The 13373-nt window shown below is 40.9% G+C and overlaps 1 protein-coding gene across 1 annotated transcript; it reads left to right on the top strand.

Annotated features, from left to right (window-relative positions):
- Positions 1–600: 600 nt before the first annotated feature.
- On the top strand, positions 601–12961 carry LOC139465375 (sperm microtubule associated protein 1-like). The gene is made up of 3 exons (XM_071247083.1): positions 601–1144; positions 10830–10929; positions 11997–12961. Exons 1-3 carry the CDS (start codon positions 872–874, stop codon positions 12152–12154), a joined length of 531 nt encoding a protein of 176 aa, XP_071103184.1. The 5' UTR covers positions 601–871; the 3' UTR covers positions 12155–12961.
- Positions 12962–13373: the final 412 nt, after the last annotated feature.

Genomic DNA, 13373 nt, shown 5'->3' on the forward strand with positions numbered 1-13373 from the left:
GGAACTAAGGGAGCCGGGTGAGGTGCGTGTTTGTATGTTTATTGGATTTTGGATTGGTAGATTAATTAATTTTTAGATGCGCTTAATTAGGTCTGTTTTGATTAGGAATACGCCTAGGGCCTTGAAGTTTTCTAGTTTATTTTGAGGGTTTAGTATTTCATCTAGAGTAGGAACCTTATTTAGATTGAGGGCGGTTTGTAGTGTGGTTCTGTGTGTTTGATAGTGGGTGCAGTGAATGAGTGCGTGTTCTGTGGTTTCGGGTTGTTTGCAGTGGGGGCAGTTGCCTGTGGTGTGTCTTTTAAGTTGTTTTAGGTGGTGCTACTTTAAGGCCGGGCTAATCTAGAAGTCTTGTCTCAGGTAGCTTGTCACGTGATAGCAACAGGGCCTCTAATGGTCGAACGAAACACGAACCAATTTAGAAAAGATTAAAATATCAAAAGGGAACAGGACAAGTGCAAACAAAGCTAGCGAGCACAAGTAACCAGAGTTGCGTATGAATAATACAAGATTTACCGGTAGGCCTCCGCATAGCAACCACCGTTAGCTTGTTTGACAACCAGCCTGCTATGTACAAGTGTAGTATATTTCACAGCGCTATTCGCGACTGGTTGTAAGCCAGTCACTCGACTAAAACGCTCTGCGTGGATTTTATCAACTTGTATAGTGGAAGCAATCTTAGACTTTAGTACAGCACGTGAACATTTGGAACAAGATACCCTGAAGAATTTGGCCGAGTCACAGAACAAATCCTTAAGTTTAACGCATAACGGATTCCCACAAAGGTTTATTTGAAGAAACGTTCAACGCCTCTGGAGAATTTAAGTGCCGAAAATATATCGGAGGGTGTCGGATTTTCAGATTTTTTTCAAATATGTCCGCCTCCCCTTCCTCCCCCCGGCGATCCAAGTCTCGGGTGAACAAGATCTACCGCACCCCACCCACACCGCCACCCCAGGAGCTGCTGGGCAAGGAACATACGTTTGTTCTGGATTGTAACGCAGTCAGCAGTATATCCTGTGACTATTCTAAAGCTAACCCGAAACTTGGGCCTGTGGTTCCTCCCTACAACTCCCAGAAGGACGGCCATGTCACACCCTACTTCAAGTTCCACGGCGTGGAGAGGACGCTACGGAGGACGGGCCAGGTGAGCTATCTCGGGACGAGCAGTTACCATGGTTACATAGCATCTCGCGGCATATATGTCATGGTGTATAATATTACATAATTTAAAAAATGACCATTGATGCTATCTGTGCTGTTACTTTATATGTAGGCGATTATCTAAAGTGTAATGATAGAGGAGATTTGATTTACCTTCAGTTAAATATACACGTATTGGTATATTAAAATAATAGCCAAACAAACCGTGATCGTGTATATGTATTGATAAGTGAAGTTGACTCACAAGAATGAATATATGAACTATATTGATTGACTGATTGATCAGATAGACGCAAGAAACCCTTCGTCGGGGAACCCAGGCACCCATTCGCTTGAACCCTAAGTCGTAAATGGGGAATGAAAAAACTCCATGAACTTTGACTACCCTCGGAAGAAATATAACTTTGATTATACTTCCATTGATTCACTTCATTTTATTATTTATTATCTTCGATCCGTGAAGATCCCTGTTAGAATATGTCTTCAGCAACCCATGCTTGCCGCAACAGGCGACTATGCTTGTCCAAAGAGGCGACTAACGGCATCGGGTGGTCAGGATCGCTGACTTGGTTGATGCATGTCATCGTATCCTTCTTGGGTAGATCGATGCTCATGATGTCAATCACGGGATTGTCTGGTCCAGATTCGATTATTTACAGACTGCCGTCATATAGCTGGAATATTGATGAATGCGGCGTTAATCAACAGCCAAACAAAACAATACAAAAACCTTTTACCTTCCTGTACTCTATAGTGTTCTATTCGATAAGTAGTTCAGTGTCAGTACGGCATTTCGTTAAAGTCAAGCCCGCCGAGCCGAAAGACGTGTTTGTGTATATGCGCGGCTTAGTCTGCTTGTGACTAAGGTCGCTGTGCATGTGGTCGAATATACAGTTTCAACCATTAATCAACCTGTGTAAACAAGATCAACCCCATGGCTTCCACATGAACACTGCATGACTATCACAGTTCAAGTACGCCCAAAACCATTTAATCACACCTGTATATGGTCACCTGTGACTCTGCTAGAAACCACAAACGCCATAAAGCGTCAAGGTTAAAGACCACACAAACACGATGTTGAACAAGTACTGTTATAGTCAGACTGCGTAATACTTGATTATTATCACTAGCGTTATTTCACATGATTGACAGGTGCTTTACAAACATAGGGCTCCTGTATAATGCCTGAGTTAACAACCATTTAGTATGACCTGACCATAAGTTACTGCAATCTGGCATCAAGGGCTTGGGTTGCAGTGTATAGCTGTGTTTTTTAATGGTTTGTGTTTTGATACGTAAAACCTAAGAATAACAATACAGTTCCGCCACTGACCTTGTAAATTGTCGACAGCCTTGCAGTGCAGGTAGTGAGCCTAAGAGATATTTTGATAATAATGACTTTGGAATGCATATACCAGTCAAATTGTTCCAGTTTCAATTCGTTCTTGCACATCAATTCTGAAAAAGCAATGTATGGACCTTCATTCTAACTATCATCCATATGACATTTAATATGAAAACACGTTGAGATTCTGATGTGAAAGCTTTGCAATCTAGAAAGTGATGCTTGCTCAACATCACATTTTAAGAGAAAAATGAAGAACCTGGAATAAATTGTGCTACACTGAAAAAAAAAGATATAAAAAAAAAGCTTTGTAGGTAGCCTATGACCTCAGGCGACCATCCTTCAATCGGATTTCAGATTTATATCTAGAAATAGCATGACCACCATATTCAAAGCAGTCTGTTAAATGTCCGTCCTGTTCGGTCACCCGTTCAGTGTGACCCTGGCTGGTGTATACATATGTATATCATATAGCCGTGCCTCTTGGAGCAGACGAACAAGTGTCGTCACCTCTCCATGCTCTTGGTTTGTCCTGTCTCAACAGTCGATTCAATGGAGTACAGGGTTTATGATCTTTAGAAGGTTTTGCTTGAATGATCACATTCAGTCCGTCTTTGGGGAGTGAAAGGACAAGGATTAACTCATATTTAAGTCTCTGTATGTAATCAAATATCTTCAAATGTCAACAAGATTCTTGAACTTACACGGGTCGGTGATTTCCAGAGACAGCACGTCAGAACACGAATTCTGGAACAAAAACATTACCCCTATATCTCAAGCCAATACGCGAGATTATTTATGTCCATTGATGATTTTGATCTGGTAAGAAATCTGTCAATATATGTTGATGATGTTGTGCAACATGTATTGTCATAGCACGACACATGTCTGGCTAATGTGGCTGCTGTTGATTGCTGTACCATGGGCCGATGGCGTAAGTGTAGATGCTGCAGGAAACTAGGAAATTAGTGACTCTAGAATGTATTCAATCCCACAGACCTTCTACGTCATGACCATGAAAACAGATATTCTGTTCCGGCATAGTACACTTCATCAAATAGAAATAGTCATGATAACACTACTCACTGATTTGTCTCTGTTGCTCTTTGTTAGGGACGGTGGGGTAGTCTAGTGGTTAAAGCGTTCGCTCGTCACGCTGAAGACCCGGGTTCGATTCCCCATATGGGTAAAATGTGTGAAGCCCATTTCTGTCCCCCGCCTTGATATTGCTGGAATATTGCTGGAATATTGCTTAAAGCGGCGTAAAACCATACTCACTCACTTTATGTTAGGGTGGCCATAAGGTATTAGACAACATCTAGTAATGGAAGGGGTGTGAGTGGGGTTTTACACCTGGTCATGAATATTTCATAATGATTCCTAAACACATGCTTATGATATATTTGGAATGGTACAATGGACATTTCTTTATGATTGTAGAAATGATTTTGGCTCATTTATGTTTTGAGAATGGACATAAATCCTCAAGTAGGAACAAAACTCCCGTGTTGGTGCGATGACCGATCACGTTAACCACTGTGCTACACAAATGCCTCAAAGGGGAGAAGACACGCCATGAATAATCCTAAAACGACCATTGGAAGAATCAGTGAGTGAGTATGGTTTTACGCCGCTTTTAGCAATATTCCAGCAATATCACGGCGGGGGACACCAGAAATGGGCTTCACACATTGTACCCATGTCGGGAATCGAACCCGGGTCTTCGGCGTGACGAGCGAACGCTTTAACCACTAGGCTACCCGACCGCCCCTTATTGGAAGAATCAAGCCTTGGTCACATGTATAGCAAAGCTACTGTTAAATCACCAAGTTAACTTCTCAGCGACGGACAGAAACAATACAATTCTGAATTGATCCTTACAGATTTAACCCCAATCCCTATCAATACATACGCGACATTACCCTTTACCCTTACCGCGACTTTGATGTTGCCTGGAACAGGGTGATACTAAGTCATTGTGTTGCAGACACTGAACCTTACTCCATGTACAGCACACAGACACGCAACAAGACACACGCTGGCATTGATTGTGCCAGACAAGGCAGTACGTCAAAGATATTGATTGATTTTGACAGGAAACAAATTTACCGGTATCAATAATAGAACATCACCTACGAGCTACATCAAACATCTTATGCATTCTTAAAGTGGTTTCCCCCTGTAACACGCGTGGCGAAAATAACATAAAAATCTGAACTAAAATCAAGTGTTATCTTTGACAAGAAACAGGGAAAAAATATAAATTTTGTTTTCATAAATCTACAAAGTTGAAAATTGACTGTATTTGGTTAACGGAGTGGAAGAGATTGTTGAATATCGTACTGACATAAGTGAGAAATGTCGTTTAGCATGGCATCATCCAATTGCAGTGCAAACTGCTATGACGTTATGGATAAATCTACACGCAAGTTTACAGTTTCTTTCCGATATATAGGGCCAGGAACCTGTATTGTATATATACCACCGTCAGCCGCATATATAGCGAACTACATGTAGAAGGACGCACATGTTTGTTTCCTTCAATATGCAACCCTTGCCATCAGGTTTTAGCCATGGAGCTAGGATTGATCTGTATAGTCTGTATTTTTTTGCTGGAGTTCACGAAAACAACGATCTGTGCATGAAGATGTTAAACGAAGGTAATCTATTTTGTTACGGATAAAGATATTGACCATGACATCGATCGTAGCAGCATTAAATGTTCGGTAACTTCATGCAATTGACGGTATTATATCTTGGCCTCGTCGGAAATCAATGGCATGGCGGTAAATGTTTCAGCCATTAAAGCTGAAAGAACAACAGGGAGACAAACAGAATGTTTACAGTTGGGAGTGCATGAGTGAGTAAGTAATTAGTAATGTGTCAGAATAGAGAAAGGAACATAAGAACATAGTTCCAATGAGAAGCCATGATGTTGTCATGGTGATAATGTGTACGGAAACTTAAAGAAACACCACTTCACTCGCTCATGCGTGGTGATCCCATAATAACAATGTTACAGCTTTGTTTGTTTGTTTGTTGTTTAGGGGCGGTCGGGTAGCCTAGTGGTTAAAGCGTTCGCTCGTCACGCTGAAGACCCGGGTTCGATTCCCGACATGGGTACAATTTGTGAAACCCATTTCTGGTGTCCCCCGCCATGATATTGCTGGAATATTGCTAAAAGCGGCGTAAATACATACTCACTCAGGCTCACATACAGCAAGCGTGACCTCAGTAATATTCCAGCTACATGACGGTGGTCTGTAAATGATCGCGTCCGGACCAGATAATCCATTGATTAATATCATGAGCTTCGCTCTACGCAACTGGAATACCATGACATGCATCAACCAAGTCAGCAAGCGTGACCGTCCGATTCCGTTAGTCGCCTCTTACGACAACACATGGTAGCCTTTTACGGCAAGCATGTGTTGCTGAAGATCTATTCTACCCCAGATCTTCACGGGTGTGTTACCGCGTCAAGGCTGATTGCGTTCGTGTTGCCTAAGTCCACATACATGTCATAAAGGAACAGAAACACAGGTGTCGCGCACAAAATGTGTAAAACAACTATATATGATGGGAGAAAGCATATTATTTAACGTCGCCGGCCGTAACAATCAAACGAAACGGCGGCCTGTAAATAATTGAGTCTGGGATAGGGAGACCCATGGCTGACAGCATAATCAACTATCTACGCTGTTGGGTCACGATGACCTTCACTCATGGTGACCACCCAATTTTCATTAGGGTCAGCAGTAGTTTCAAATTCGAGAGGTTAATGGCCACAAGACTGTAAGTTTGTATTCCAAGAAGGATTTCAACTTTCCAATAGTCAACTTTTCCTTTATGTTGAGCAATATTCCAACAGCTACAGCCTTTGTTGTCTACATTTCACAACTTTTCAGGAACAATCGACCATCCTCTTTCTACGTAGATTTCAATGAACGTCATACGACTCTTTCTTAGGAGTTTGATGTTACCGTTTTCGAGGCCTCAGTAAACTTTTCAAAACGTTTCATTGTAGACATGTGGAGAACATTTCCCAATTTAGCGCATCTGTGGCCAAAGTTATGTCCGATGTATTTCCCTATTTTGACTTCTACATATTTCCGCGTTTGTCCAGATGTACACTTGACTTGCCTTTGCATGTGTCTGTGACGGGTGCAACCAACGAGGCAGGATACGTTCACTTATTCGAGAAAACCTAGCATCATCATTAGTTGATAGTGATTCATAAACACACGCTCATGATACAGTCGGAATAGTACAATGGGCTCTGCTTTTAGCAGAGATTTCTGATGAGTATGGACATGGTTTTATCGCATATATTTACTTTACCACCTAACGACTATAGTCCTTGTAGTTCTATATATAGAATAGGAGTGTTTAAAGACAAATACATTGGATAAAAACAATGAAGTTTTAACCGATATAAATGATTCTCATTCTGTTTACTAATTTTACGCAAGCTTTAATGGAGATTTATTATGTCAAGACTTTGAAACCAATATCACTGATACTCGAAATCGAAATGCTTTAAATGACCCTAATCCTAAGCACATTCGATCTGTTCTTAGCTTATCGGAGCTTTCAAATCCACAACTGTGTTAGGTATACAGACGGGGTTATAGCCCCATGTAGAGCTGACCCAGGTGTCGACTACGGGTATTGTATTGACACCGAGTCACTTGAAGACGCAGCATTACCTCCCCCACTGCGCGGACTCCATGGTGAGACCAGAGAAAAAATCGACTTGAGAGATTAGATTGCGGTTATTGCAGGTGGACCCTGGAATGTCGTGCGTGATGATTGTTGTTGTGACGGCAGTAACTTGATAAATTAGAGGCGCGTCTCTTTCTTTCTGTTTAATTTCATTTGTAAGCTGTACATACAATAATATATTCAGTTACCTTTCAGTTTTACCATTTATTTATTAGCAAAGAGGGTTTGGGTGATCCTGGCACAGTCAGACTGGTTATAAACATATTATTATTATTTTTTTATATTTTTTATAAGTTTATATAAGTTTTTATAATAATGATTATTATTATTATTATTATTATTATTATTATTATTATTATTTGTGATTTGGCGTTTATAAACAGAATTAGTGTGTACCACGGGCTAAATGAATAAAATAGAGCATATCCAAAAGACAATTTCCCTCTTTAAAAATTAGGAATATTACTAAAGCATTTTTCATGTATACAAACGGTGAATATATTTTTTTTAAAGTTTACCACTTTGAAACTGTAAATCGTCTTGGATGATGACAACCAAAGGTTGTAAAAGCTAAAAATACCATGATATTGTTTCTAGCCGATCATGTTAATCGGGAGAGCAAATTCCTTTATTTGAACTTATTTATCTGTCTGCTTGACGTCGCCGACACCCTGTGTTTGTCGTCATGACAACCACTGACTGGGTTGTACTACTCAAAAGGAATATAAAAAAGACCCGATGTTTTCATATGGCTATTAATATAGTTAATCGGTCACGTCATGACAGATTAACAACAGTTATGTGAAGAAATCGGGTGTTCTTTAACTTCTTTTGAAGAGTATATGTGACTTCGTAGAGCTTGCGTAAAATACGTCATAAAATTTTAACTGGAATCGTTGGTATTTTGGATATGGTTGTCTTGAGGAATTTGTCAACGTGCGTCTATGAAATATATTTTACTGTGTACCGTCAATGTCTGGACCAACAATATGCATCATCATGTCTAGCGTCAGTTTTCACACAACAGGGAGTTGGATATTGATTCACTGTCTTGATGCCAGGATCGTGAACACACATCTGATTAAGAGATATACTGAGATTCTTCAGTTGGAGTTACTGAGGTGAGATAACTTGAAATGGGGATTAATCTCGCATTCAAGAGTATTTCACTTACACAGCGAAGTGCATTCACGTGTGGGGTGGGGCTGCTTGTACTTGTCCGGACTAATCCCGATTGTATAGTGCTAGCCCCCTGAGATACCATGTTTAACATGGATACCCCACAGTATGAGAGCCGACCAGTCCTTGTTTTAGCCCCCTTAATGGCGAACACCAGGCAGGGTAACAACAAGTATCAACTATTAACGTCTTTTGGTATGACGCGGTCGGGTACGAACCCCGGACCTTCAAACAGACGCACTGAACCACTGGACCACGGAGACGGTTTGGAGTTAATGAATTTGCCCTTCTATGGTGTGATATAAGTGAACAAACGTAAGGGTTTATAGCTGCTTTATAGCTAGGCATTACAACAGTGAATGAAAGAATGAGTGAGTGAATGTCAGAAATGTCATGGTTGCCTGTAATTATTCGAGTCTGAGCTAGGCAAACCAGTGGTTGAGTGCATGAGCAACGACCCACGGGCCAGACACAGCATGATGTGGACTCCAATGCTCATTAGTCAACATGCGACAAGCCTTGGGCATAGGGACCGAGTCTGTGCACATAAATATATAAACACGGACACTCGCATAGATATATGACGGCGGACTTAAGGGATCATGTAATCCACACAGTCAATAGGCGTACAAAGGCATTCAAGCAAATTTGGTGCTTGCAAAACAGATTTAGAGTTCATCTCATAACTGACCAGATATAACAAACAATCTTATCTGACACGGCGGTCTGTTTACTGTATTGCTTTGTGTCCCCAAATCTTGATCTACGTGTAAAAAAGCCATTCTAATTACGTTCCTGGTCTTAGAAAAGTTTATCTCGTTGAACGTTATCGCAATGTGCTGCCATAAATATTTAAATTGCTATTCATGTTTGTTGCTGCGTAGACAAGATATGTTTTAGCTTTGTTTGTCCATGCGGCCGTGTACAATATAGATCGGTTGTTTTTTTTGTCTCTGCGAGTGTCTGTTGCGTAAAACTGTACATATAAAATTCTGTTGTAATTCATGTGAGTCTACTCGCAAGGTTAATTTGAAATTGAGTGAAGCTTATTCGTGGTAATTGGCTGTTGCCAGTCAGAGTATGAGAGACAGACCCCAGAGCGAGATCCTGATGAGTCTTTGTTGAGTGAGACAGTGTCTCGACACTTATCTCATGTGGGACAGTGCCACATTCAGTCCTCCCACTTAACTCAGGTGAGACAGTGCATCTGTAGGATGTCACCTCGACACGACAAACCTGTGTCCCGACATCTAGGTCAGATTACAAACTACAGGATGTGCATGTCTTGACGCGGTGTTCAGATGATAATATTGATGAAGGGTGAGTGAGAGAGTGAGTTGGGTTTAACGCCGCTTTTAACATTATTCCAGTTATATCGCGGCGTGTCAGCTTAATGTGGGAGGAATGCCCGAAGTGATGCAGTTCTCAAACGTTTACCACTTCGGTGAAACCCACGAGCACGGGTATGGTGCTGACAAACCTAGAAACATAATCGGAGCGTACCGGGATTCTAACCCACAATCATAGGTTTCTGGCGTGCCCGAGGGACGCAACCCTGCACAGCGAATCGCAGCGCCTCAGACGACTGGGCCACCCGTGCCCCCTTTTGAAGGGTGAGGGGATACATATTGTCTAATGCCGCAGTCAGTGGTATTCCATCTGTTTCACGTTGGCATGTATATAATCTAATCTGGACTAAGTCACTGAGTCTGATCCCGGATGCATTAAGTCACTGCTTACATGTCACATAGGTTGCTTTGGATCAATAGTCATCAGGAATCGCCACAGGGCGGTTGAATTGTTAGTGCTAGTTGTTTACCGGAGCACACAGCAATAGCGCTCCTACATCACGGCGGCCTGTAAACAGTCGAGTCTGGACCAGACAAACCAGCGATTAATATTATGAACAACAATCCATGCTGTCGAGATACGATGGCCTGCAATCAATCAAGTCACAGGGCCTAGCCACCCGATTCACTTTAATCACCTCTTACGACAAACAATTGAGTGCTGGGGATCTATTCTCACCACCCCCACTGGGAGTTTGCCTAATTAATGTAGCAAGGGATGTGTGATATTGATGATATTAGATATAAGATATAAGAAACCGGTTCCATATTAGATCGTCATGACAACAACAACATTAACCTCTGTCATATTGTCCTCCCTAGTCTGTCATTCCATTAAGAGACTACGAAGAATGGTTTTCAATGTGAACGACGTATTTTGACATGTTGTTCAGAATTGTTTGAATATTGTTTCAATATTGACAAAATACAAACGATCGCCTTGGTGTGCAATAGAGGTGGCTGTCATGAAGAATCCAAATAATTTATCAATGCACGGATTCATATATTCAAAGAATTTCGTCATGGTGTGCGTCAGCGATTACTGAAGTCAGTCTCTTGTGTTCCAGGAAACAGGTGGGACCTCCATTGACGGGCCCGTGATGGACTACTTCCACGAGAAAGGAGCTGGCTACCAATACTTGTCCATGAGGAACCAGTTTGGCGCCGGTCTGTATATCGTCATTTATCACCTGCAGGATATGTAATATAAACGATAACATGGTATACGTAATCTCCTATTCGTTATTTGATTTGATTTCTTTAGAAAGAAGTCACATGTTAAAAGAGCTGTCCAGGTCTGAACACATCTGAAACACACTTATGTGGACATGGTGAAGGCTTCGTTGAATAGACGTGTCTTCAATCTGGATCTGATTGGACAGATATTACAGTCATCTATTTCCAAGGTGGAACCTTGTGCCTTTAGGAAATGTGCAGTCATCTTTGTAATTTCACTGAAGCACTGAAATGCAAATACTTTACAGAAAAAAAGTTGTTAAATGACCTTTCAATAATAAAAATGAGCCAAGAGACTATCCATTTCAAACTGCAGTAATCTAGACTTGCCAACTATTTAAGACTTGCATGGGCTGTACTGGATACATTTGTGTCAGGGTCTGTGTGACAGTATACACGTGGATAAGAGGGACACATCATACACTGCCGGGCAAACAAAGTATACACCCATGTTCAAAGGTGGCTATACATGAAATCAACAAGAAAGGGGTTTTCGATGATGATGCATTTCATACGGGTATCATAGTTGTGTTTGAAGTGCTTTGGCGACTGTTTTCATCCTAGTATCATTTTGATAACGTTTGTAATTTTTGGACAAATCCAATTTTCAAGTGTAAACTTTCTTTTGCCCGACAGATTATGAAGGGAGACAATATTGGGTGGACGAGAGGGGGTTAACATAAAAACATAACTGGATGTCAGACAGAAGGAAGAATAGTTAATTTATCAAGAAATACACAAATATGCATCTGGTTGTCATCACAATGTTTGCGTGTAAAACAATCCGGCCATACAGCAGTAGGCGCATAGCAGAAATGCCACATAGGGTAGGTTCCATATTTGATTAGTCATTTTGATCCTTTCTCAAAAAGTCCAGAAGCGAATTTTAATAACTCGTCATAGGTACTCTGACAAAGGTTTCAATTAAGCTTTCCGATATGTTTTTCTTTATTCTCCTCTAGAATAAATTAAACTGATGAAATATTGTTACTTTTAAGGTCATTCACCGGATGTAGTCAACGGACATGCGCAGTTCATGCAAGGAGTGAAGCCTGTTGTCGGGTACAATGGGAAATATGGATTCCGTAGGAATACACCCTGGCTTCGGCAATATCCGTCACCATTCGGAACAGCCTCCCGATCCCCGACACAGTAGAGGCAACAGACTAACCACGCCTCTTCTGTGATGACTTCATCAGATGTTTTCATGAACACCAAGGGAGCTTACTCTCTTTGACATTTTGAGCAATACCTGCCGACCAAAGTCATAGGAGATGAATCTGAGTGTCCAAGCTGATGTGATATAAAAAAGTTGCTCAAATATCAGATGTTTTCGTTTAGACGTTTTAGTTTATGTTGATTTCCTGGACGCCCACCTCGTGACTTTTGGTCCATGGAGTTCTGGGAAGACGGGGGGAATATCGTGTTTACTTGTCTTTCCGAGGGTTATCACTGTCTATCGTATACTACAACCAGTATTAATACCCAAGATTGGAAAACAGACGCAATTGCTAGGCTAAAAGCAATAATCAAAATACGTATTGGGGCATTGATGAGACAAACGCGTTTCTTCCTAATCATTTCAAACCACAAAATGTCACAAACAGTATTTTCTATAATCATTTCCAGACACCGTGGACACGGAATACTTATTTGACCTTAAAAGGGAATCTCCCAACTGAAAATTGGTCAAACACACCTTTGCTTTTAAGTGGCAATTGTCACAATTAAACATATTCAGAGAGTGAAGGCGATTGGTTAATTCAAAACGAGGCCAGACAAGTCAGTATGAGCCTCCCAAGTACATGTTTTATCTTGAACCACAGAACTGTCGTCTTTCAGTGTCTACAGCCATTCCTATTCAGTAAATAAGGTGCACAGTTCCATGGTGTTTACAAGTGTTTACTTCAAATACTTATGATGGAACTGTTGGTCGCTAGCTGAAACAGTATTGATATTTATGTTTTCAACTCTGAATGTACTCTTTGTTATTTGTCATTAAAATATAGCAATATCATTGGTGTTGTGTTGTCAGATTCAATTCCTGTTATTATTTACGTTTTCTGAGAGAAGCATGGCATGGACAAATTTGTATTCAGTCATGTGAAGTTTAAATTAGGTTATCAAAACACGTTTAACTGTCTGTTATCTTGATCGATCAAACATAATCTGATTGTACTTCAGAGATGCGGAATTTGCGCAACGTGTGTGTTTGATCAAACGCCACAAATATGACATCACACAGTCATAAACCCCCGGGCAATAAGAGTTTTCACCCATGTTTGTTTGATGGTGGCTAAATGTGAAACAAACTTGTTGTGAGAGAGTCTATTCAGCACAACAGCAATATTATTGTTCATCTACATGTTTACAGC

This window comes from Haliotis cracherodii, unplaced genomic scaffold (genome assembly GCF_022045235.1).
Source record: "Haliotis cracherodii isolate W230 unplaced genomic scaffold, xgHalCrac1.p SCAF_18, whole genome shotgun sequence".
Classification (NCBI taxonomy): Eukaryota; Metazoa; Mollusca; class Gastropoda; order Lepetellida; family Haliotidae; genus Haliotis; species Haliotis cracherodii.

Bases quoted from the DNA above. Each gene is read 5' to 3' on its own strand.
- LOC139465375 (XM_071247083.1), top strand. From the start codon at position 872: ATGTCCGCCTCCCCTTCCTCCCCCCGGCGATCCAAGTCTCGGGTGAAC. The intron at 1,145-10,829 runs GTGAGCTATCTC...CTTGTGTTCCAG, and splicing joins CGCTACGGAGGACGGGCCAG to GAAACAGGTGGGACCTCCAT. The intron at 10,930-11,996 runs GTCTGTATATCG...GTTACTTTTAAG, and splicing joins GAGGAACCAGTTTGGCGCCG to GTCATTCACCGGATGTAGTC.